Consider the following 24134-nt stretch of genomic DNA (forward strand, 5'->3'; position numbering starts at 1 on the left):
CAGTTAGATCTCAGACTGCTGTACTAGCAATGAGGGAGGCTCTGTGGGTGTGGGACCCTCCAGGCTAAGTGTGGGATATAATCTCGTGTGTGCCGTTTGCTAAGACCCTTGGTAAAGTGCAGTAGTAGGGTAGGAGTTCCCCGATTTTCCAGGTGTTGTGTATCTCAGTTTCCCTTGGCTAGGAAAAGGGATTCCCTTCCCCCTTGTACTTCCCAGGTGAAGCAATGCCTCGCCCTACTTCAGCTCTCGCTGGTCTGGCTGCACCAGCTGACCAGCACCGATTGTCTGGCACTCCCCAGTGAGATGAACCCAGTACCTCAGTTGAAAATGCAGAAATCACCCGTCTTGTGTGTCGCTTGCTCTGGGAGCTGGAAGCTGGAGCTGTTCCTATTCAGCCATCTTGCTCCCAACATAAATAATCCTTCTAATGTACTATTGAATTTGGTTTCATTAGTCTTTTGAGGATTTTTGCATCTATGTTCATCATGGATTTTGGTCTGTAATTTTCTTTTCTTGTAATGTCCTTTTCTGGCTTTGGTATTAGGATAATGCTGGCCTTGTGAAATGAGTTTGGCAGTATTCCCTCCATTTCAATGTTTTGGAAGAGTTTGAGAAGGAGTGGTATTAGTTCCCTTTTAAATGATTGGTAGAATTCAGCATAAACCTTCCAATTCTGGGCTTTTCTTTAATGGGACACTTTATTACTGATTCAATCTCTTTACTATGATCAGCCATTCCTATTTTCTATTTAGAAGAAAATATTTACTTTTCAAAAGTATTAACAACTAGATTCATTTCTTTAAATGAGAAATTCTGCCCATGGCCATACCACCCTGAAAGTGCCCAATCTTGTCTAAATGAGAAATTCTTACATTTATTTTTAAAATAACCAAATTTTAAGTCTTTTCTTGATATAAAGGGCAGCTATAAACTCTTTTCCGTCTTGAAAAATGCACCTAAAACATACAAATAAAGCTTTGTATAATATTGGTTTTTGTTGCCTTAGAAATATATGTCCTTATCAAATGTAAAAACACTCTATTCTTCTTTTGGGAAGTGGCTGTTGATGTCATTTGCCCACCTTTTAATGTTTTGGTTTTGGTTTTTTCTTGCTAATTTATTTGAGTTCCTTGTAGATTATGGATATTAGTCCTTTGTCAGATGCATAGTTTGCAAATGTTTTCTCCCATTCTGTTTTCACAGGTTGTCTGTGTACTCTGTTTATTATTTCTTTTGTGGTGCAGAAGCTTCTTAGTTTAATTAGATTCCATTTATTTATTTTAGTTTTTGTTGCATTTGCCTTTGGTGTCTTAGTCATAAATTCTTTGCCTAGACCAATATCCAGAAGAGTTTTTGCTAGGTTTTTTTCTAGAATTCTTATGGTTTCAGGTCTTACATTCAAGTCTTTAATCCATCTTGAGATAATTTTTGCACACAGTAAGAGACAGGAATCCAGTTTCATTCTTCTATATGTGGCTATTCAATTTTCCCAGCACCATTTTTGAATAGAGTGTATTTCCCCAGTGTATGTTTTTGTCTGATTTGTCAAAGATCAGTTGGTTGTAAGTATTTGGCTTTATTTCTCGGTTCTCTGTTTTGTTCCATCCATCTGTGTGTCTACTTTTATACCAGTACATCCTGTTTTGATTACTATAGCCTTGTAGTATAATCTGAAGTTGGGTAATGTGATGCCTCTAAGTTTGTTCTTTTTGCTTAGGATTGCTTTTGCTATTCAGTGTGTCTTGATTCCATATAAATTTTAGTATTTTTTTAATCCTGTGAAAAATGACATTGATCTTTTTGTAAGAATTGCATTAAATCTGTAGATTGCTTTGTGTAGTATGATCATCAAATGTTAAAATGCTCTTGACAAATAACTATGTCTCTGTCATTCTATTTGTTTCTTCCTGAAGAAAAAAAAGAACAAAAATAAATCTACCTTATGCAAATAAAACTAAAAAATTTTTGAGTTCCTAAGTCTGTTAAAATATTAGAGAAGCCTAGTATTGTTTGAATTATGTAAGAAGATGGAATTGTGGAGATGCACATATCAGACTTTTCCTCTAATCATTAGATGCATATATCCTACTATGCAAGATACATGTATATATAAACATGTATATTTGGTTAACATAACCAAAACATAACTATTGATTTCTCTTCCAAACCTATCCTTCCTCTAGTGCTTCTTATCTCAATAAATGGGACCCAGTTATTCAAGCCTGAGACCTGGGAATCATCTTTTAATTTCCCCCTTTCCTCTCACCAACCTATCTCTTATAGCCCATCTGATTATCCCTAGGTTCCCATTTTTGCCCTGCACTACATCTAATATTCTACTAGTAATGTCTGTTCTATCATCACATACATCTTGACTTCCTCTATTTTTTTCCAATGCCTCTTTTAGTCCAAGCCACCATCATCTATGTCTTACACTAATGATTTTGGAATAGAATCCTACTACACTTAAATAAGGCCTTAAACATCTGAGAAATAATTTTGAAATATTTAATACCATAACAATCATTATTTAAGTATCATAAATAATGGAGACTGGAAAAAAGTAAGTTTTACTGTATACTCAATATTTAAGCTGAAGTGAGTTTTAACAATAGGGAAAGACAACTATTTTCTATCAAACATAAGAAAAACAAACACATAGAAACAAGACCAAAATAAGATGAATGGGTCTTTGCTGAGTGATCCATAAGTCAAAACACATTTATAAAGGGACACGTGAGGTAATGGCTTACTATTCAGAGAACATATCCAACCATCTGGCATCCTAGGAATTTGCCCAGTTTGTTGTATAAAGTTAGCTTATTTTTTGTCCTGTTTGGTATAAGTTCTAATGGTGACACTAATTTCATCTGTAGAAGTGGGAACAGAAAAAAAAATGTCTTAGGAGAGAAATAAAATTCACAATATGCTGTTACTTTTTGCTGTTGTTTAATACACTTATTACGGTAAACAAACTAATTTTGAATCCTTAAAATATTTCATTCCAGTAGCCTGAAACGGAATATCAGCATCTTGATTCCTGAAACTCATAAGACAGCAACTGGAAGTTCAGGTATGTATTGTAGTACAGTTTCAAAGCTATGCTATGTTTCAAAACTTCACAACCATGTGTATATTATTTCTTACATTCATGAATCTTGGAATAATAGTTTCAATTGGTAATTTAAAGTAAAAAGTCTCAAAAAATATCCCACACCCTCTCAAACTGTTCTGTCCTACTCAAAAGTTAGAATGGTTCTGGTAGAGGAGTATTACACCTGCTGATATAATAGATATATTACCTGATACCTGGTGGATATATCAGTGGAACAGTAGACTAAGTCTAGAAGTAACTATAGGCAATATCTGTCTATTCTACTCTTTGATGGTTTTACATACACTGCAATAGAAAAGGTATGATTCTGTAGGACTTCTCAAATCAGGCCATGCAATAGATGCATGTGGAGTTTCAGGAGCCTCATCCTTGAAAATTCTGACTCAGTAGTTTTGGGAACAGCAACTCCACTTCTCAAGTGGAAAAGATGGGATGGCCTAGAGATAACTGTAGAAAGGGGAAGGATGCCAGACCACCAAATCTTGCCAGAAGAGGTTTTGGTTTTGTTTTCACTTTTAAGTTGCTATAGCTATAGCCTACCCTCTGGATGATCCTCACTCAGGGAATATACCTTAATTTTAATGCCATTAGTGCAGACAACTGCATGCTGCTTTTAGATCTTAAAAAGTTATATGTGTCTATCATGCATAAATGTATGGAGGACCCTTTGAGCTTTTGTACTGTTGCATTTGGTTGCAAAGAGATGCTATTTACCATAAAACAGCAAAGAAATATTCCAAAGTTCTATTGGAGTAATTTCTTGAAGATGACAACAAAATAGTAAAATCATGTAATTTTCAAATTTCATGACACATTAAAATAAAGCAAAAATATTCTTAAAGTGTCCTGAATTTGTTTTCTTTCCATATTTGGCATCACAGATAATCCCACTAAAAAGCCAGAAGTTAGAACTGATAAAAAGTTACTTAAAAATCACAGTCATAAAGGAGTTGTAGTCTCTACAATAAATTTTAGCACCAATATGACAGCTGCCAAAACCAAGGAGATGATTCTTAAGAAGTTAATAAGAAGAACTAAAGATACTCTTGGAGCACCAAAAAACAACAGGGTAAAATACGTCTCACACCTGTTCAATAATCTGCTTAGGCTATTCAAGTGATAGTTTATTTTAATTAATACTAATCAGAAGGAAAATATTTGTATAACACACACTTTTGAACATCCTAGAAGATGCAATGTATAACAGAAACTTTGATTTTCAAATCAATATTATTTGATTTCCAGTATGTTGAATTACACTGATTTAGAATTATTAAGGCCAAAAGAAGCTACTGAAATCTTGCTAAAGATAAGTACACTGGAAAATGTGTTAGATGCCAACTGCTTTGTTACTATATATTCTACCACACTTTCTTCCTGTGACCATGGGTTGGGACTCTAAGAGTTTCAATTCAATTTCAGGAGCTTAAGGATTTGCTTCAGATTTCCTTGATTTTAAATGAAGATACAGATAAACTTGGTCTTTGCCTACATGGGTAAACTTTAGGGATTTTGAAAAGGTGAATAACTGAGCAACCTAATCTCACCAATAGAAAATGCAAGCAAGAGAAATTTCAGTCAGTTTGTGATACAAAAGGGGAAAAACTCAGTGCCTTACTTAAAAAATACATTTTATATATAAAAAATTATATTTTACAGTTACAAATTAGGTAATTAGGTAATTCCAATCATATGTCTATTTGTGGGTTTTTTACCTTGCTTGTTTTGCAAAAATAAATACAGTCTAAAGGAACTAGTGCACACAGAGATTACAATCAGTACACCTCAGTGCACAATATTTTCAAAGGTGGACATTAACACAGGTTTAAAATTTGGAAATGTATCTGAATTTTCTGCTTATTGTTCATGACAACAGCACTTGCAGCAGAATTTTTTTAAGTCTGGTTCCAGATGATAGCCTTATCCCTCCTAAACCAGGGTGTATATGGAATAAATAGCTAAATACTACAATAGTGCCTGGCCAATAGTAGGCACTCAGTAAGTAAATCTTGAATGAATAATAGTCATGTTCCTGTGTAATAGCCATAACTATGTTGCTTTATCCAGCATCAAATATATTTATAACTATTGTCAGACGTAATTTTTATAGATCTATAGAAGGTGAATAAAGTGTCTGCTATTTTGAAAACTTATTGTTTTTAAAAATCATATCTTCCAAATAGAATTTGGTCTGCTGTTTTTAAATAGAAAATTAGACATGTTATTACACCTGATTTTGTGCTTACTCTATAGCATAATATTCCTAATTTGTGCTTACCCCAACCATAATATTCCAAATTCATAATTTAAAGAAAGGTATACTAATGTATATTTTAAAACTTTTTGTCTTTCTTAAGATTATAGTATTTATTGATGATATGAATATGCCAGTATCGGATACGTATGGAGCACAACCACCCCTGGAATTGATAAGACAATTGTTGGATTTGGGAGGGGTTTATGATACTCAAAAAAATACATGGAAGGTATAGTATATACCAAGATTTTGTTCACATTAAATATTGTTTCTTACACTAAATTAAATGTTTATAACAATGTTGAGTGAATTACTTGAGAAAGTTAGAAATTCTGGCCATATGGACATGTTAAGCAAAGTTGAGACCCTAAACTAACTATATTAATCATATATTTGCAATGTAGGTCCATGGGTTTATAGAAATTTTGACTTTTAATAGGTTTAAATCTTAGTAAAAATTGCATGTATGTCCTCGAGATTTGGTTTCTGGGTCAAATAATGCTCATTATTGTTAACTGTGTCAGTAGTTAATCAAATTTTTCAAGGCATCAAATTTTAGTTAGTGTGAGAAAAGCCAGTAGAAATGTGGCCCACCAGATACATCCATAATGTCTGTATAAAACTAGCCTACATCTTTGTCTTAAGACCACAGATACAGCATTTTCAGAAATATCATAGTCAAAAAAAAATTCCCAAGGAGATATTTCTGTGCAATTATTTTTGTTACATTTAACCTAAATCAGAATGGCTTTTTTTCTTTGCTTTTCTGAGACAAAGTCTTCCCCTGTCATGAGGTTCGAGTGCAGTGGCGCTATCTCCGCTCACTGCAAACTCCACCTCCCAGGTTCATGCCATTCTACTGCCTCAGCCTCCCGAGTAGCTGGGACTACAGGCGCCCGCCACCACGCCCAGCTAATTTTTTGTATTTTTAGTAGAGAGGGGGTTTCACTGTGTTAACCAGCATGGTCTCAATCTCCTGACCTCGTGATCCACCTGCCTTGGCCTCCCAAAATGCTGGGATTATAGGCGTCAGCCACCGTGCCTGGCCAGAGTGGCTTACTTTTTAAAAAAATATAGAAATTCAAATGCACTTTTCTCTCTGTTTGGGTCTTTATCTGGAAATCATAAGCCCTATATTTCAGACCTCTTTAACTTTACTTAAACTTTCTAGGCCTCAGATTCCTCATCTATAAAATACAGCAGTTGCATTACAAATGGTTTCATGTTTCAGACAAACTTGGGCCCAGGATCCTGAATAAGGCAAACTGGCATGTGAGGGCTATCAGGTCAGATGTCAGTCAGACTGAAACAACCCACAAGCCAAGGCAGAGGGGAAGAATCCAGGTGCAGCCCACCAGGGAGAATCCAGGAGACTAGAAAAAAAAAAAAGGCAAGATATAGGGTCTGGAATGCCCAGCCAAAACAAGTTCCCTGAACTGACCAGAAAATAGTCACAGCAGGCCTTTGATTGGATTGCTGTGGCCTTGAGCCTGGGTATAAGCAGGAAAAAAGCCTGGCCATTCTAGAGGCACACTCAATTGGCTCTTCTGATTTCTCACTTATCACCAGAAACCTCTTTGCTAAACTAAATAACATATTGATATTTTTGTGTTTTGTTTTGTTTTGTTTTAAATCAATAAACGAAATCCATGATATAAACAGAACCAAAGACATAAACCACATGATTATCTCAATAGATGCAGAAAAGGCCTTTGACAAAATTCAACAGTCCTTCATGCTAAAAACTATCAATAAATTAGGTATTGATAGGATGTATCTCAAAATAATAAGAGTTATTTATGACAGACCCACAGCCAATATCATACTAAATGAGCAAAAACTGGACGCATTCCCCTTGAAAACAGGCACAAGACAGGGATGCCCTCTCTCACCACTCCTATTCAACATAGTGTTGGAAATTCTGGCCAGGGCAATCAGGCAAGAGAAAGAAATAAAGAGTATTCAATTAGGAAAAGAGCAACTCAAATTGTCCCTGTTTGCAGATGACATGATTGTATATTTAGAAAACCCCATCGTCTCAGCCCAAAATCTCCTTAAGTTGATAAGCAACTTCAGCAAAGTCTCAGGATACAAAATCAGTGTGCAAAAATCACAAGCATTTCTATACACCAATAGTGGACAAACAGAGAGCCAAGTCATGACTGAACTCCCATTCACAATTGCTTCAAAGAGAATAAAATACCTAGGAATCCAACTTACAAGGGATGTCAAGGACCTCTTCAAGGAGAACTACAAACCACCGCTCAATGAAATAAAAGAGGATACAAACAAATGGAAGAACATTCCATGCTCATGGATAGGAAGAATCAATATTGTGAAAATGGCCACACTGCCCAAGGTAATTTATAGATTCAATGCCATCCCCATTAAGCTACTAATGACTTTCTTCACAGAATTGGAAAAAACTGCTTTAAAGTTCATATGGAACCACAAAAGGATCCACATTGCCAAGACAATCCTAAGTCAAAAGAACAAAGCTGGAAGCATCATGCTACCTGACTTCAAACTATACTACAAGCCTACAGTAACCAAAACAGCATGGTACTGGTACCAAAACAGAGATATAGACCAATGGAACAGAACAGAGCCCTCAGAAATAATACCACACATCTACAACCATCCGATCTGTGACAAACCTGACAAAAACACGAAATGAGGAAAGGAGTCCCTATTTAATAAATGTTGCTGGAAAAACTGGGTAGCCATAAGTAGAAAGTTGAAACTGGATCCCTTCGTTACTCCTTATACAAAAACTAATTCAAGATGGATTAGAGACTTAAATGTTAGACCTAAAGCCATAAAAACCCTAGAAGAAAACCTAGGCAATACCATTCAGGACATACGCATGGACAGGTACTTCATGTCTGAAACACCAAAAGCCATGGCCACAAAAGCCAAAATTGACAAATGTGATCTAATTAAACTAAAGAGCTTCTGCACAGCAAAAGAAACTACCATCAGAGTGAACAGGCAACCTACAGAATGGGAGAACATTTTTGCAGTCTACTCATCTGACAAAGGGCTAATATCCAGAACCTACAAATAACTTAAACAAATTTATGAGAAAAAAACAAACAACCCCATCAAAAAGTGGGCAAAGGATATGAACAGACGCTTCTCAAAAGAAGACATTTATGCAGCCAATAGACACATGAAAAAATGCTCATATCACTAGCCATCAGAGAAATGCAAATCAAAACCACAATGAGATACCATCTAACACCAGTTAGAATGGCAATCATTAAAAAGTGAGGAAACAACAGGTGCTGGAGAGGATGTGGAGAAATAGGAACACTTCTGCACTGTTTATGGGATTGTAAACTCGTTCAACCATTGTGGAAGACAGTGTGGTGATTCCTCAAGGATCTAGAACTAGAAATACCATTTGACCCAGCCATCCCATTACTGGGTATGTACCCAAAGGATTATAAATCATGCTGCTATAAAGACACAGGCACATGTATGTTTATTGTGGCACTCTTCACATTAGCAAAGACTTGGAATCAACCCAAATGTCCATCAAAGACTGAATTAAGAAAATGTGGTATATATACACCATGGAATACTATGCAGCCATAAAGAAGGAAGAGTTCATGTCCTTTGTAGTGACATGGATGCAGCTGGAAACCATCATTCTGAGCAAACTTACCACAAGAACAGAAAAACAAACATCGCATGTTCTCACTCATAGGTGGGAATTGAATAATGAGATCACTTGGACACAGGAAGGGGAACATCACACACTGGGGCCTGTTGTCAAGTGGGAGTAGGGGGAAGGGATAGCATTAGGAGATATACCTAATGCAAATCATGAGTTAATGGGTGCAGCACACCAACAGGCACATGTATACATATGTAACAAACCTGCAAGTTGTACACATGTACCCTAGAACATAAAGTATAATTTTAAAAAATAATAAAAAGTATAATTTACAAGAGAAAAAAAAAGGAAAACCCCATTGTCTCAGCCCAAAATCTCCTTAAACTGATAAGTAACTTCAGCAAAGTCTCAGGACACAAAATCAATGTGCAAAAATCACAAGCATTCCTATACACCAATAACAAACAGAGAGCCAAATCATGAGTGAAATCCCATTCACAATTGCTTCAAAGAGAATAAAATACCTAGAAATCCAATTTACAAGGGATATGAAGGACCTCTTCAAGGAGAATTACAAACCACTGCTCTGTAAAATAAAAGAGGACATAAACAAATGGAAGAACATCCCATGCTCATGGATAGAAAGAATCAACGTCATGAAAATTGACATACTGCCCAAGGTAATTTATAGATTCAATGCCATCCCCATCAAGCTACCAATGACTTTCTTCATAGAATTGGAAAAAACTACTTTAAAGTTTATACAGTGCCAAAAAAGAGCCCACATTGCCAAGAGAATCCTAAGCCAAAAGAACAAAGCTGGAGGCATCACACTACCTGACTTCAAAGTATACTACAAGGCTACAGTAACCATGGGTGCAGCACACCAACATGGCACATGTATACATAGGTAACAAACCTGCACCTTGTGCACATGTACCCTAGAACTTAAAGTATAATAATTTTTTTAGAAAGGACCATTTCCTGATGACATTTAGAAAGCCTTCAAGAAATAACATATCTCAAAATTATATTTTAGGTTGTGTTATTTCTAAGATAGATTTCTATTACCACTGCAATCTTTGTTTTTGCAATAAATAGTAATTACATATTTTTGACTAAATGTTTTTAAATGTTTTGTTTAATTTGGGACAGTGACGTAAGTACATACTTCACTTCCTACAGATGCATTCAGTTACTCTTCCTTTTTATCCTTATCACAGAATATTCAAGATCTGTCTATAGTTGCAGCTTGTGTTCCAGTTGTGAACGATATCAGCCCACGTCTTCTCAAACACTTTTCCATGCTGGTATTACCTCATCCTTCACAAGACATCTTACGAACTATTTTCCAGGTAACACATCTAGTTCATTTTCTACTGAAAAAAAATTAATTTCTCAGAATAAGGAAAAATACGAGAACTTAAATCTACTAATATTGAAAGAAAATTACTTTAAGGGGATAGATTTTATTTCCCCCTATGTTTTCTGGACTACTATAATTTGGTTCTACATATCAAAACCATAAATTATTATGTGTAAAATAAACACATGTGGTGCATGTGCAATGAACGTTAAAATGTAGATTTTACGACTTTATCCTCAGAGATTCTGATCCAGTATATCTGGCATGGCATGCAGAAATCTGCATTTTTAACACACATACCCAGGTTTTTGCCAGAATTGATATGCTCTTTTCAATTTCTTATGGAATAAAAAAATGCTACACAAACTATTACCTCGGTCTGAATTGGCATACAGATAGACTTTCTTCTAAAACAGGATTTTTCTTCAGGTGTGAACTATTTACAAACTGTATCAGAATAACCAAGTGCTTTTTGAAAACTTGAATTTAAAAATGAATCTTTAAATTTTATATTAAAGAAGAAAGCAGATACTCCTCCAGAAGAGCAACTCCAAGACACATAATTGCCAGATTGACCAAAGTTGAAATGAAGGAAAAAATATTAAGGGCAGCCAGAGACAAAGGTCGGGTTACCCACAAAGGGAAGCCCATCAGACTAACAGCAGATCTCTCGGCAGAAACTCTACAAGCCAGAAGAGAGTGGGGGCCAATATTCAACGTTCTTAAAGAAAAGAATTTTCAACCCAGAATTTCATATCCAGCCAAACTAAGTTTCATCAGTGAAGGAGAAATAAAATCCTTTACAGATAAGCAAATGCTTAGAGATTTTGTCACCACCAGGCCTGCCTTACAAGAGACCCTGAAGGAAGCCCAAAACATGGAAAGGAACAACCGGTATCAGGCATTGCAAAAACATGCCAAAATGTAAAGACCATCGAGGCTAGGAAGAAACTGCATCAACTAATGAGCAAAATAACCAGTGAATATCATAATGACAGGATCAAGTTCACACATAACAATATGAACCTTAAATGTAAATGGACTAAATGCTCCAATTAAAAGACACAGACTGGCAAACTGGATAAAGAGTCAAGACCCATCAGTCTGCTGTATTCAGGAGACCCATCTCACATGCAGAGACATACATAGGCTCAAAATAAAGGGATGGAGGAAGATCTGCCAAGCAAATGGAGAACAAAAAAAAGCAGGGGTTGCAATCCTAGTCTCTGATAAAACAGACTTTAAACCATCAAAGAACAAAAGAGACAAAGAAGGCCATGACATAATGGTAAAGGGATCAATTCAACAGGAAGAGCTAACTCTCCTAAATATACATGCACCCAATACAGGAGCACCCAGATTCATAAAGCAAGTCCTTAGAGACTTACAAAGAGACTTAACCTTCCATACAATAATAATGGGAGACTTCAACACTCCACTGTCAACATTAGACAGATCAACGAGACAGAAAGTTAACAAGGATATCCAGGAATTGAACTCATCTCTGCACCAAGGGACCTAATAGACATCTATAGAACTCTCCACCCCAAATCAACAGAATATACATTCTTCTCAGCACCACACCGCATTTATTCCAAAATTGACCACATAATTGGAAGTAAAGCACTCCTCAGAAAATGTACAAGAACAGAAATTATAACAAACTGTCTCTCAGACCACAGTGCATTCAAACTAGAACTCAGGACTAAGAAACTCAATCAAAACCGCTCAACTATATAGAAACTGAACAACCTGCTCCTGAATGACTACTGGGTACATAACGAAATGAAAGCAGAAATAAAGATGTTCTTTGAAACCAATGAGAACAAAGATACAACATACCAGAATCTCTGGACACATTTAAAGCAGTGTGTAGAGGGAAATTAATAGCACTAAATGCCCACAAGAGAAGCAGGAAAGATCTAAAATGGACACTCTAACATCACAATTAAAAGAACTAGAGAGGCAAGAGCAAACACATTCAAAAGCTAGCAGAAGGCAAGAAATAACTAAGATCAGAGCAGAATTGAAGGAGATAGAGACACAAAAAACCCTCCAAAAAATCAATGAATCCAGGAGTTGGTTTTTTGAAAAGATCAACAAAATTGACAGACCGCTAGCTAGACTAATAAAGAAGAAAAGAGAGAGGAATCAAATAGACACAATAAAAAATGATAAAGGGGATATCACCACTGACCCCACAGAAATACAAACAACCATCAGAGAATACTATAAACACCTCTATGAAAATCAACTAGAAAATCTAGAAGCAATGGATAATTTCCTGGACACTTACACTCTCCCAAGACTAAACCAGGAAGAAGTTGAATCCCTGAATAGACCAATAGCAGGCTCTGAAATTGAGGCAACAATTCATAGCCTACCCACCAAAAAAAGTCCAGGACCAGATGGATTCACAGCTGAATTCTACCAGAGGTACAAGGAGGAGCTGGTACCATTCCTTCTGATACTACTCCAATCAATAGAAAAAGAGGGAATCCTCCCTAACTCATGTTATGAGGCCAACATCATCCTGATACCAAAGCCTGGCAGAGACACAACAAAAAAAGAGAATTTTAGACCAATATCCCTGATGAACATTGATGCAAAAATCCTCAATAAAATACTGGCAAACTGAATCCAGCAGCACATCAAAAAGCTTATCCACCATGATCAAGTGGGCTTCATCCCTGGGATGCAAGGCTGGTTCAACATTTGCAAATCAATAAACGTAATCCAGCATATAAACAGAACCAAAGACAAGAACCCCATGATTATCTCAATAGATGCAGAAAAGGCTTTTGACAGTATTCAACAGCCCTTCATGCTAAAAACGCTCAATAAATTCGGTATTGATGGAACGTACCTCAAAATAATAAGAGCTATTTATGACAGACCCACAGCTAATATCATACTGAATGGGCAAAAACTGGAAAAATTCCCTTTGAAAACTGGCACAAGACAGGGATGCCCTCTCTCACCACTCCTATTCAACATAGTGTTGGAAGTTCTGGCTAGGGCAATCAGGCAAGAGAAAGAAATCAAGGGTATCCAGTTAGGAAAAGAAGAAGTCAAATTGTCCCTGTTTGCAGATGACATGATTGTATATTTAGAAAACCCCATCGTCTCAGCCCAAAATCTCCTTAAGCTGATAAGCAACTTCAGCAAAGTCTCAGGATACAAAATAATGTGCAAAAATCACAATCATTCTTATATACCAGTAACAGACAAGCAGAGAGCCAAATCAGGAATGAACTTCCATTCACAATTGCTTCAAAGAGAATAAAATACCTAGGAATCCAACTTACAAGGGATGTCAAGGACCTCTTCAAGCAGAACTACAAACCACTGCTCAGTGAAATAAAAGAGGACACAAACAAATGGAAGAACATACCATGCTCATGGATAGGAAGAATCAATATCGTGAAAATGGCCATACTGCCCAAGGTTATTTATAGATTCAATGCCATCCCCATCAAGCTACCAATGACTTTCTTCACAGAATTGGAAAAAACTGCTTTAAAGTTCATATGGAACCAAAAAAGAGCCCGCATTGCCAAGACAATCCTAAGTCAAAAGGACAAAGCTGGAGGCGTCACGCTACCTGACTTCAAACTATACTACAAGCCTACAGTAACCAAAACAGCATGGTACTGGTACCAAAACAGAGATATAGACCAATGGAACAGAACAGAGTCCTCAGAAATAATACACACATCTACAGTCATCTGATCTTTGACAAACCTGAGAGAAACAAGAAATGGGGAAAGGATTCCTATTCAATAAATGGTGCTGGGAAAATTGGCTAGCCATAAGTAGAAAGCTGAAACTGGATCCTTTCCTTACCCCTTATATGAAGATTAATTCAACATGGATTAGAGACTTAAATGTTAGACCTAATACCATAAAAACCCTAGAAGAAAATCTAGGTAGTACCATTCAGGACATAGGCATGGGCAAGGACTTCATGTCTAAAACACCAAAAGCAACGGCAGCAAAAGCAAAAATTGACACATGGGATCTAATTAAACTAAAGAGCTTCTGTACAGCAAAAGAAACTACCATCAGAGTGAACAGGCAGCCTACAGAATGGGAGAACATTTTTGCAATCTACTCATCTGACAAAGGGCTAATATCCAGAATCTACAAAGAACTCAAACAAATATACAAGAAAAAAATAAACAACCCCATCAAAAAGTGGGGAAAGGATATGAACAGACATTTCTCAAAAGAAGACATTCATACAGCCAACAGACACATGAAAAAATGCTCATCATCACTCGCCATCAGAGAAATGCAAATCAAAACCACAATGAGATACCATCTCACACCAGTTAGAATGGCAATCATTAAGAAGTCAGAAAACAACAGGTGCTGGAGAGGATGTGGAGAAATAGGAACACTTTGACACTGTTGGTGGGATTGTAAACTAGTTAAACCATTATGGAAAACAGTATGGCAATTCCTCAAGGATCTAGAACTAAATGTACCATATGACCCAGCCATCCCACTACTGGGTATATACCCAAAGGATTATAAATCATGCTGCTATAAAGACACATGCACATGTATGTTTATTGCGGCACTATTCACAATAGCAAAGACTTGGAATCAACCCAAATGTCCATCTGTGACAGACTGGATTAAGAAAATGTGGCACATATACACCATGGAATACTATGCAGCCATCAAAAAGGATGAGTTTGCGTCCTTTGTAGGGACATGGATGCAGCTGGAAACCATCATTCTTAGCAAACTGTCACAAGAAGAGAAAACCAAACACCACATGTTCTCACTGATAGGTGGGAACTGAACAATGAGATCACTTGGACTCGGGAAGGGGAACATCACACACTGGGGCCTATCATGGGGAGGGGGGAGGAGGGAGGGATTGCACTGGGGAGTTATACATGATATAAATGATGAATTGATGGGTGCTGACGAGTTGATGGGTGCAGCACACCAACATGGCATAAGTATACATATGTAACAAACCTGCACGTCATGCACATGTACCCTAGAACTTAAAGTATAATAAAAAATAATAATAATAATAAAAAAAGAAGAAAGCAAGATTCGTGTTGAAGAATTTCATAATCTTGCTTAAGATTTATTTTTCTAGTTACACTAGATTTCAAGTTGAGTCATCTTTCCAGTAAGATATTTCAGAATTTTTCAAAGAATGTATACCTGTATAATCAATCCAGACTGAGGTAATAGTTTTGTCGGTTTACACTTTCCATAGCATCTCATGGAGAGCAAGGAGATGGAAGAATTCCCAGCACACCTGGTGTATATGGAGGGGAAGCATAAATTGTCCCCAGAGAAAACGTATCACATCCCTTCTGACCATTCAACGTACTAGGACCAATTGGAATTTTCTCCAGTTTGCAACCCCTAGAGTGTTTTGTTTTGTTTTCACTAATCTACCATCCTATGTTAAATGGACTTTAATTTTAACATTTAATGAAATTAATCCTCCATTATAGTACACAAGTCTGCTTTTTAGTGGAAGTAGTCAATACCTAAAATTTTTGGCAAACTAAATTATAACATTTCTTTTTAAAGGCTCATTTGGGAATTTATTTCTCCATCAATAACTTCATACCTGAAGTTCAGAAAAGTAAGGATCAGATAATATCTTGTTCCATAGCTATATACCATCAAGTAAGTCAGAATATGTTACCAACTCCAACAAAATGTCACTACATGTTTAATCTTCGAGATATGTTTAAGGTTTGTTTTAATGTTCATTCTCTAGTTTATTTTTAAATATAAGTTGCTCTCTGTCATACTGTCAACCTTAGATTGTTAGAAGGGGAAAAAACGGAAATGAATGTTGGTTAGTTTTGCTATTTATTAGCAGCTTATCCCATGAGTTTGTTGAAGAAAATTGTTAAAACAATTTCGAGCAAATAATTCAATGATGAAATCCCTAAGAGTGTTAGAATATTGGCTAAGATCCTCAGCAGAGAAAGAAGTGACAAGGTTATAACACAGATTTGGGGTTTGCTTTATTTCTGAGATTTTATTGTGGCTGTCAGAAAATGAAAGCATGTATGCATTTCATAAACATGCTTGAATTTTCACAGATTTCGCCAACAGTGCTGACTTAGTTATCAGCCATGGCCAAAGAATTTTCAAAATTGAAATGTTAAGAAAATCAATTCTTGAATTTGATATCTTTCTCCCCTGAGTGTGGGGCTTTAGCCCTAAATAGCACATGTAATCTGTCAAATGGGCTGTAACATTTTTAATCCACATTTAGAATGCTAAAACATATTAACATTAGGAAGTACCTCGATATCACCGGCAACACCCTGCCTCCATGTCAGCACTGTAGTCGAGACTCCCATCCTAGCAAGGCCTCCATTAGATGTGGCTGAGGAGTCCCCAAGGCCCCCTCCCTCTAAGAGTGATTCCAAACCAATTTTCCCTATCTTATCACTTTCCCATCTCATCAAAACTTCAGATTATCACTTGTAGAAATTCACAATTCTTACCTTGGATAATTGCTTCTGTTTTTATGGATCATAAACCTGCAAAAATTGAGCCTTCGCTTCACATACTACCCTGCTAATTATCTTTAATGTTATTTTTAAATCCCTAACAGCTTCTCCTGGGATTGCTGCAAGCTGACAGGACTGTTATTAACTCCAAAGAGATGGCTGCTCTGCTCTTTGTTCATGAAGTCACCCGAGTATTTCATGATCGCTTAATTGATTTCACTGATAAAAGCCTTTTCTATCGGTTGCTTTCAAAGGAACTTGAGAACTATTTTCAGGTAAATTTACATTTTAAAAATTATTGGCCGGGCGAGGTGGCTCATGCCTGTAATCCCAGCACTTTGGGAGGCCGAGGCGGGCGGATCATGAGGTCAGGAGATCGAGACCATCCTGGCTAACACGTGAAACTCCGTCTCTACTAAAAACACAAAAAATTAGCAGGGCATGGTGGCGGGCATCTGTAGTCCCAGCTACTCGGGAGGCTGAGGCAGAATGGCCTGAACCTGGAGGCGGAGCTTGCAGTGAGCCAACATCCGGGCACTGCACTCCATCCTGGGAAACAGAGGGAGACTCCCTCTCAAAACAACAACAACAACAACAACAACAAAAAATTGTTTTAAGTGGATTATTGGGCAAAATATGTTGCTTCATGAAAGTCCTCAAAAATTTATATAATACTGAAAGAAATGTAGTTGTATTAACAATTCCATTTCCACTTGAAAATGTCTAAAACTATAGATATGCTGGAGAGGATAAAATCATCGTTGATGCCTTTGCCCATGCTTTTGGCCCCTTAGCAACTTCAAAACTGTTCATTTTTCTCCAGGATCCGTAGAACTCTCCACTCTCTTGATACCTCAGCAAGACTCCTCATCCTCCTCCATCCCTTTGAACTTTAGTTTTCTTACTGCCTGTCTTCTAATCTAGGTCACAAAGGAAAGTGTTTCAATAAACTGATCACACTGAAAGAATGTGACTAAATGGAGCAGTGATCTAGGCTCCATTACTAGAATTTTTTGCCATCTCCTTTCAAGAGAATTAAGGAGAACATTTCCTTCCCCAAGGTGGACTCTTTTCTTTTTCTGTCTTCTCTGGTGGTTCCAGCTTCATTCTTCTCATTAACAGAAGTCCAGGAAATATGAACATATGTGTGAGTGTGTCTTTATGATAAAACGATTTATATTCCTTTGGAGATATACCCACTAATGGGATTGCTGGGTCAAATGGTAGTTCTGTTTCTAGAACTTTGAGGAATCACCACACTGTCTTCCACAACGGTTGAACTAATTTCAGTTCCCACCAACAGTGTATAAGTGTTCCTTTTTCTCTGCATCCTCACCAGCATCTGTTATTTTTTGACTTTTTAGTATTAGCCATTCTGACTGGTGTTCGATGGTATCTAATTGTGGTTTTGATTTGCATTTCTTAAAGACAGCTTATTACTATCTTGGGAGAAGTTCCTAAACTCCCTATAAATGCCAACCATAATTCAGTTTTGAGACTTTACCAGACTAAGGAATAGATACAGAGGCAGTAGAAAATGAGCAAGCAAATAGTTAGGGAATTGGATCCTGCCCTAGCAGGGGTCAGTCCTGTGCACAGCAAAAGCGACTACAGTACCCCAAATTCAAGACTATATTGACCAAATCTTTCTTAAGGATGTAAGGATGTAAATTATTCCTGTGAGAATTTCAGTTTATACAGTATCATTTAATTGGTCAGTTGGTTGACTTAAAAAAATAAAACGCTAATAATTAATACAATGTGCCAAGCATAGTGTTAAGAGCTTTACATTTCATTACTCACTTTAATCTTAATTCATAACACCCTATGATATAGGTCCTGTTATTATCCTTATTTTACAGGGTAAAATAAGGTAAAACTGAGCAGAGTAAGATTAAGATCTCACCTAAGGTTACCCTGCTAGTTAAGTGGTGAAGTCATTATTCAAACCTAGGATATCTAATGACATATATTTTCAAATTATCATACCATACCACCCCTCAATCTTCAGTTAGCCATTTGCCAAACAAGCAACTTCTGAATGCCTATCAGGAATTCTCAGTGCCAGACAGCAAGTGGGATAAGTGCTGAGGACTACCTAGGACTAGCACGGACCCTGCCTTCACGCACATTACAACCTAAAAAGTGCAATACATTTCTGTAAGTGCTATGACAGACCTATACACACAATATAGTGGTGGAACAAAGGAGGAAACAGTAATTTATTCCACCTGATTTTAGGAGAGAGGGAGATGGTCAGACGTCAAATAAGAGGTAACCCATGACCTTGGTGTGAAAGATAAGCAAGAATTTGCCAAGTAAACCAGGAAAGGACATGTGTAAACGTGCAGAAGTGTAGTGGTAAACTAAGGAAATATTCTTTTTCTCAGATTGTTGCTGGAACTACAAGATATTCCTAGCAACAGGAGTTCTTAACCTGGGATCCACAGACTCTCAAAGGGTTTTTTTTTTTTTTTTAATTATTATTATACTTTAAGTTCTAGGGTACATGTGCATAAAGTGCAGGTTTGTTACATATGTATACTTGTGCCATGTTGGTGTGCTGCACCCATCAACTCGTCAGCACCCATCAATTCATCATTTATATCATGTATAACTCCCAATGCAATCCCTCCACCCTTCCCCCTCCCCATGATAGGCCCCAGTGTGTGATGTTCCCCATCCTGAGTCCAAGTGATCTCATTGTTCAGTTCCCACCTATGAGTGAGAACATGCGGTGTTTGGTTTTCTCTTCTTGTGATAGTTTGCAAAGAATGATGGTTTCCAGCTGCATCCATGTCCCTACAAAGGACACAAACTCATCCTTTTTGATGGCTGCATAGTATTCCATGGTGTATATGTGCCACATTTTCTTAATCCAGTCTGTCACAGATGGACATTTGGGTTGATTCCAAGTCTTTCCTATTGAGAATAGTGTCACAATAAACATACGTGTGCATGTGTCTTTGTAGTAGAGTAATTTATAATCCTTTGGGTATGGGTATATACCCAGTAGTGGGATGGCTGGGTCATATGGTACATCTAGTTCTAGATCCTTGAGGAATCGCATACTGTTTTCCATAATGGTTTAACTAGTTTACAATCCCACCAACAGTGTAAAAGTGTTCCTATTTCTCCACATCCTCTCCAAAACCTGTTGTTTCCTGACTTTTTAATGATTGCCGTTCTAACTGGTGTGAGATGGTATCCATTGTGGTTTTGATTTGCATTTCTCTGATGGCGAGTGATGATGAGCATTTTTTCATGTGTCTGTTGGCTGTATGGATGTCTTCTTTTGAGAAATGTCTGTTCATATCCTTTGCCCATTTTTTTGATGGGGTTGTTTGTTTTTTTCTTGTATATTTCTTTGAGTTCTTTGTAGATTCTGGATATTAGCCCTTTATCAGATGAGTAGATTGCAAAAATTTTCTCCGATTGTGTAGGTGGCCTGTTCACTCTGATGATAGTTTCTTTTGCTGTGCAGAAGCTCTTTAGTTTAATCATATCCCATTTGTCAATTTTTGCTTTTGCTGCCGTTGCTTTTGGTGTTTTAGACATGAAGTCCTTGCCCATGCCTATGTCCTGAATGGTACTACCTAGATTTTCTTCTAGGGTTTTTATGGTATTAGGTCTAACATTTAAGTCTCTAATCCACCTTGAATTAATCTTTGTATAAGGAGTAAGGAAAGGATCCAGTTTCAGCTTTCTACTTATGGCTAGCCAATTTTCCCAGCACCATTTATTAAATAGGGAATCCTTTCCCCATTTCTTGTTTTTGTCAGGTTTGTCAAAGATCAGATGGCTGTAGATGTGTGGTATTATTTCTGAGGGCTCTGTTCTGTTCCATTGGTCTATATCTCTGTTGTGGTACCAGTACCATGCTGTTTTGGTTACTGTAGCCTTGTAGTATAGTTTGAAGTCAGGTAGCGTGACGCATCCAGCTTTGTCCTATTGACTTTGGATTGTCTTGGCAATGCGGGCTCTTTTTTGGTTCCATATGAACTTTAAAGCAGTTTTTTCCAATTCTGTGAAGAAAGTCAGTGGTAACTTGATGGGGATGGCATTGAATCTATAAATAACGTTGGGCAGTATGGCCATTTTCATGATATTGATTCTTCCTATCCATGAGCATGGTATGTTCTTCCATTTGATTGTGTCCTCTTTTATTTCACTGAGCAGTGGTTTGTAGTTCTCCTTGAAGAGGTCCTTGACATCCCTTGTAAGTTGGATTCCTAGGTATTTGATTCTCTTTGAAGCAATTGTGAATGGAAGTTCATTCCTGATTTGGCTCTCTGCTTGTCTGTTACTGGTGTATAAGAATGCTTGTGATTTTTGCACATTGATTTTGTATCATGAGACTTTGCTGAAGTTGCTTATCAGCTTAAGGAGATTTTGGGCTGAGACGATGGGGTTTTCTAAATATACAATCATGTCATCTGCAAACAGGGACAATTTGACTTCTTCTTTTCCTAACTGGATACCCTTGATTTCTTTCTCTTGCCTGATTGCCCTAGCCAGAACTTCCAACACTATGTTGAATAGGAGTGGTGAGAGAGGGCATCCCTGTCTTGTGCCAGTTTTCAAAGGGAATTTTTCCAGTTTTTGCCCATTCAGTATGATATTAGCTGTGGGTTTGTCATAAATAGCTCTTATTATTTTGAGGTACACTCCATCAATACCGAATTTATTGAGCGTTTTTAGTGTGAAGGGCTGTTGAATATTGTCAAAAGCCTTTTCTGCATCTATTGAGATAATCATGTGGTTCTTGTCTTTGGTTCTGTTTATATGCTGGATTACGTTTATTGATTTGCGAATGTTGAACCAGCCTTGCATCCCAGGGATGAAGCCCACTTGATCATGGTGGATAAGCTTTTTGATGTGCTCCTGAATCCGGTTTGCCAGTATTTTATTGAGGATTTTTGAATCGATGTTCATCAGGGATATTGGTCTAAAATTCTCTCTTTTTGTTGTGTCTCTGCTAGGCTTTGGTATCAGGATGATGTTGGCCTCATAACACGAGTTAGGGAGGATTCCCTCTTTTTCTATTGATTGGAATAGTATCAGAAGGAATGGTACCAGCTCCTCCTTGTACCTCTGGTAGAATTCAGCTGTGAATCCATGTGGTCCTGGACTTTTCTTGGTGCGTAGGCTATTAATTATTGCCTCAATATCAGAGCCTGGGGGGCGGAGCAAGATGGGCCGAATAGGAACAGCTCCAGTCTCCAACTCCCAGCGCGAGTAACACAGAAGACCGGTGATTTCTGCATTTTCAACTGAGGTACTGGGGTCATCTCTCTAGGGAGTTGCGGACAATCGGTGCTGGTCAGCTGCTGCAGCCTGACCAGCGTGAGCTGAAGCAGGGCGAGGCATCGCCTCACCTGGAAGCGCAAGGGGGAAGGAAATCCGTTTTCCTAGCCAGGGGAACTGAGACACATAACACCTGGAAAATCGCGTAACTCCCACCCCAATACTGCGCTTTAAGGAAACAGGCACACCAGGAGAATATATCCCACACCTGGCCGGGAGGGTCCCACGCCCACGGAGCCTCCCTCACTGCTAACACAGCCGTCTGCGGCGATCTATCCGCAAGGCAGCAGCAAGGCTGGGGGAGGGGCGCCAGCCATTGCTGAGGCTTAAGTAGGTAAACAAAGCCGCTGGGAAGCTCGAACTGGGTGGAGCTCACAGCAGCTCAAGGAAACCTGCCTGTCTCTGTAGACTCCACCTCTGGGGACAGCCCACAGCTGAGGTCCAATAGGGAAAGCAGCGGGGGCGGTGCAGAGGCGAACGACTCTGTCTGACAGCTTTGGGGAGAGCCGTGGATCTCCCAACGGGGAGGTTGAGATCCGAGAACGGACAGACTGCCTGCTCAGCTGGGTCCCTGACCCCTGAGTAGCCTAGCTGGGAGACATCCCCCACTAGGGGCAGTCTGACACCCCACACCTCACAGGGTGGAGTCATCCCTGAGAGGAAACTTCCAAAGGAAGAATCAGACAGGTACACTCGCTGTTCAGCAACATTCTATCTTCGGCAACCTCTGCTGCTGATACCCAGGCAAACAGGGTCTGGAGTGGACCTCAAGCAATCTCCAACAGATCAACAGACAGTCCTTCTGACTGTCAGACGGAAAACTATCAAACAGGAAGGACACCTATACCAAAACCCCATCAGTACGTTACCATCATCAAAGACCAGAGACAGATAAAACCACAAAGATGGGGAAAAAGCAGGGCAGAAAAGCTGGAAATTCAAAAAATAAGAGCGCATCTCCCCCTGCAAAGGAGCGCAGCCCATCGCCAGCAACGGATCAAAGCTGGTCAGAGAATGACTTTGACGAGATGAGAGAAGAAGGCTTCAGTCCATCAAACTTCTCAGAGCTAAAGGAGGAATTACGTACCCAGCGCAAAGAAACTAAAAATCTTGAAAAAAAAGTGGAAGAATTGACAGCTAGACTAATAATGCAGAGAAGATCATAAACGAAATGACAGAGATGAAAACCATGACACGAGAAATACGTGACAAATGCACAAGCTTCAGTAACCGACTCGATCAACTGGAGAAAGAGTATCAGCGATTGAGGATCAAATGAATGAAATGAAGCGAGAAGAGAAACAAAAGAAAAAAGAAGACAAAGAAAAGAACAAAGCCTGCAAGAAGTATGGGATTATGTAAAAAGACCAATCTACGTCTGATTGGGGTGCCTGAAAGTGAGGGGGAAAATGGAACCAAGTTGGAAAACACTCTTCAGGATATCATCCAGGAGAACTTCCCCAACCTAGTAGGGCAGGCCAACATTCAAATTCAGGAAATACAGAGTACGCCACAAAGATACTCCTCCAGAAGAGCAACTCCAAGACACATAATTGCCAGATTCACCAAAGTTGAAATGAAGGAAAAAATCTTAAGGGCAGCCAGAGAGAAAGGTCGGGTTACCCACAAAGGGAAGCCCATCAGACTAACAGCAGATCTCTCGGCAGAAACTCTCCAAGCCAGAAGAGAGTGGGGGCCAATATTCACGTTCTTAAAGAAAAGAATTTTCAACCCAGAATTTCATATCCAGCCAAACTAAGTTTCATCAGTGAAGGAGAAATAAAATCCTTTACAGATAAGCAAATGCTTAGAGATTTTGTCACCACCAGGCCTGCCTTACAAGAGACCCTGAAGGAAGCCCGAAACATGGAAAGGAACAACCGGTACCAGCCATTGCAAAAACATGCCAAAATGTAAAGACCATCGAGGCTAGGAAGAAACTGCTTCAACTAATGAGC

The 24134-nt window shown here is 38.2% G+C and overlaps 1 protein-coding gene across 1 annotated transcript in view; it reads left to right on the forward strand.

Annotated features, from left to right (window-relative positions):
• DNAH14 (dynein axonemal heavy chain 14) overlaps window positions 1-24134 on the forward strand; it is a 604313-nt gene that overhangs the window by 407583 nt on the left and 172596 nt on the right. The window contains exons 47-52 of the mRNA XM_033199195.1: window positions 3009-3073; window positions 3997-4184; window positions 5473-5601; window positions 10218-10349; window positions 15929-16096; window positions 16974-17144. Of these exons, the coding sequence (XP_033055086.1) occupies window positions 3009-3073; window positions 3997-4184; window positions 5473-5601; window positions 10218-10349; window positions 15929-16096; window positions 16974-17144 (853 nt within the window). The remainder of the gene's footprint in view (window positions 1-3008; window positions 3074-3996; window positions 4185-5472; window positions 5602-10217; window positions 10350-15928; window positions 16097-16973; window positions 17145-24134) is intronic.

This window comes from Trachypithecus francoisi, unplaced genomic scaffold (assembly GCF_009764315.1).
Source record: "Trachypithecus francoisi isolate TF-2019V2 unplaced genomic scaffold, Tfra_2.0 Lachesis_group5, whole genome shotgun sequence".
Lineage (NCBI taxonomy): Eukaryota > Metazoa > Chordata > Mammalia > Primates > Cercopithecidae > Trachypithecus > Trachypithecus francoisi.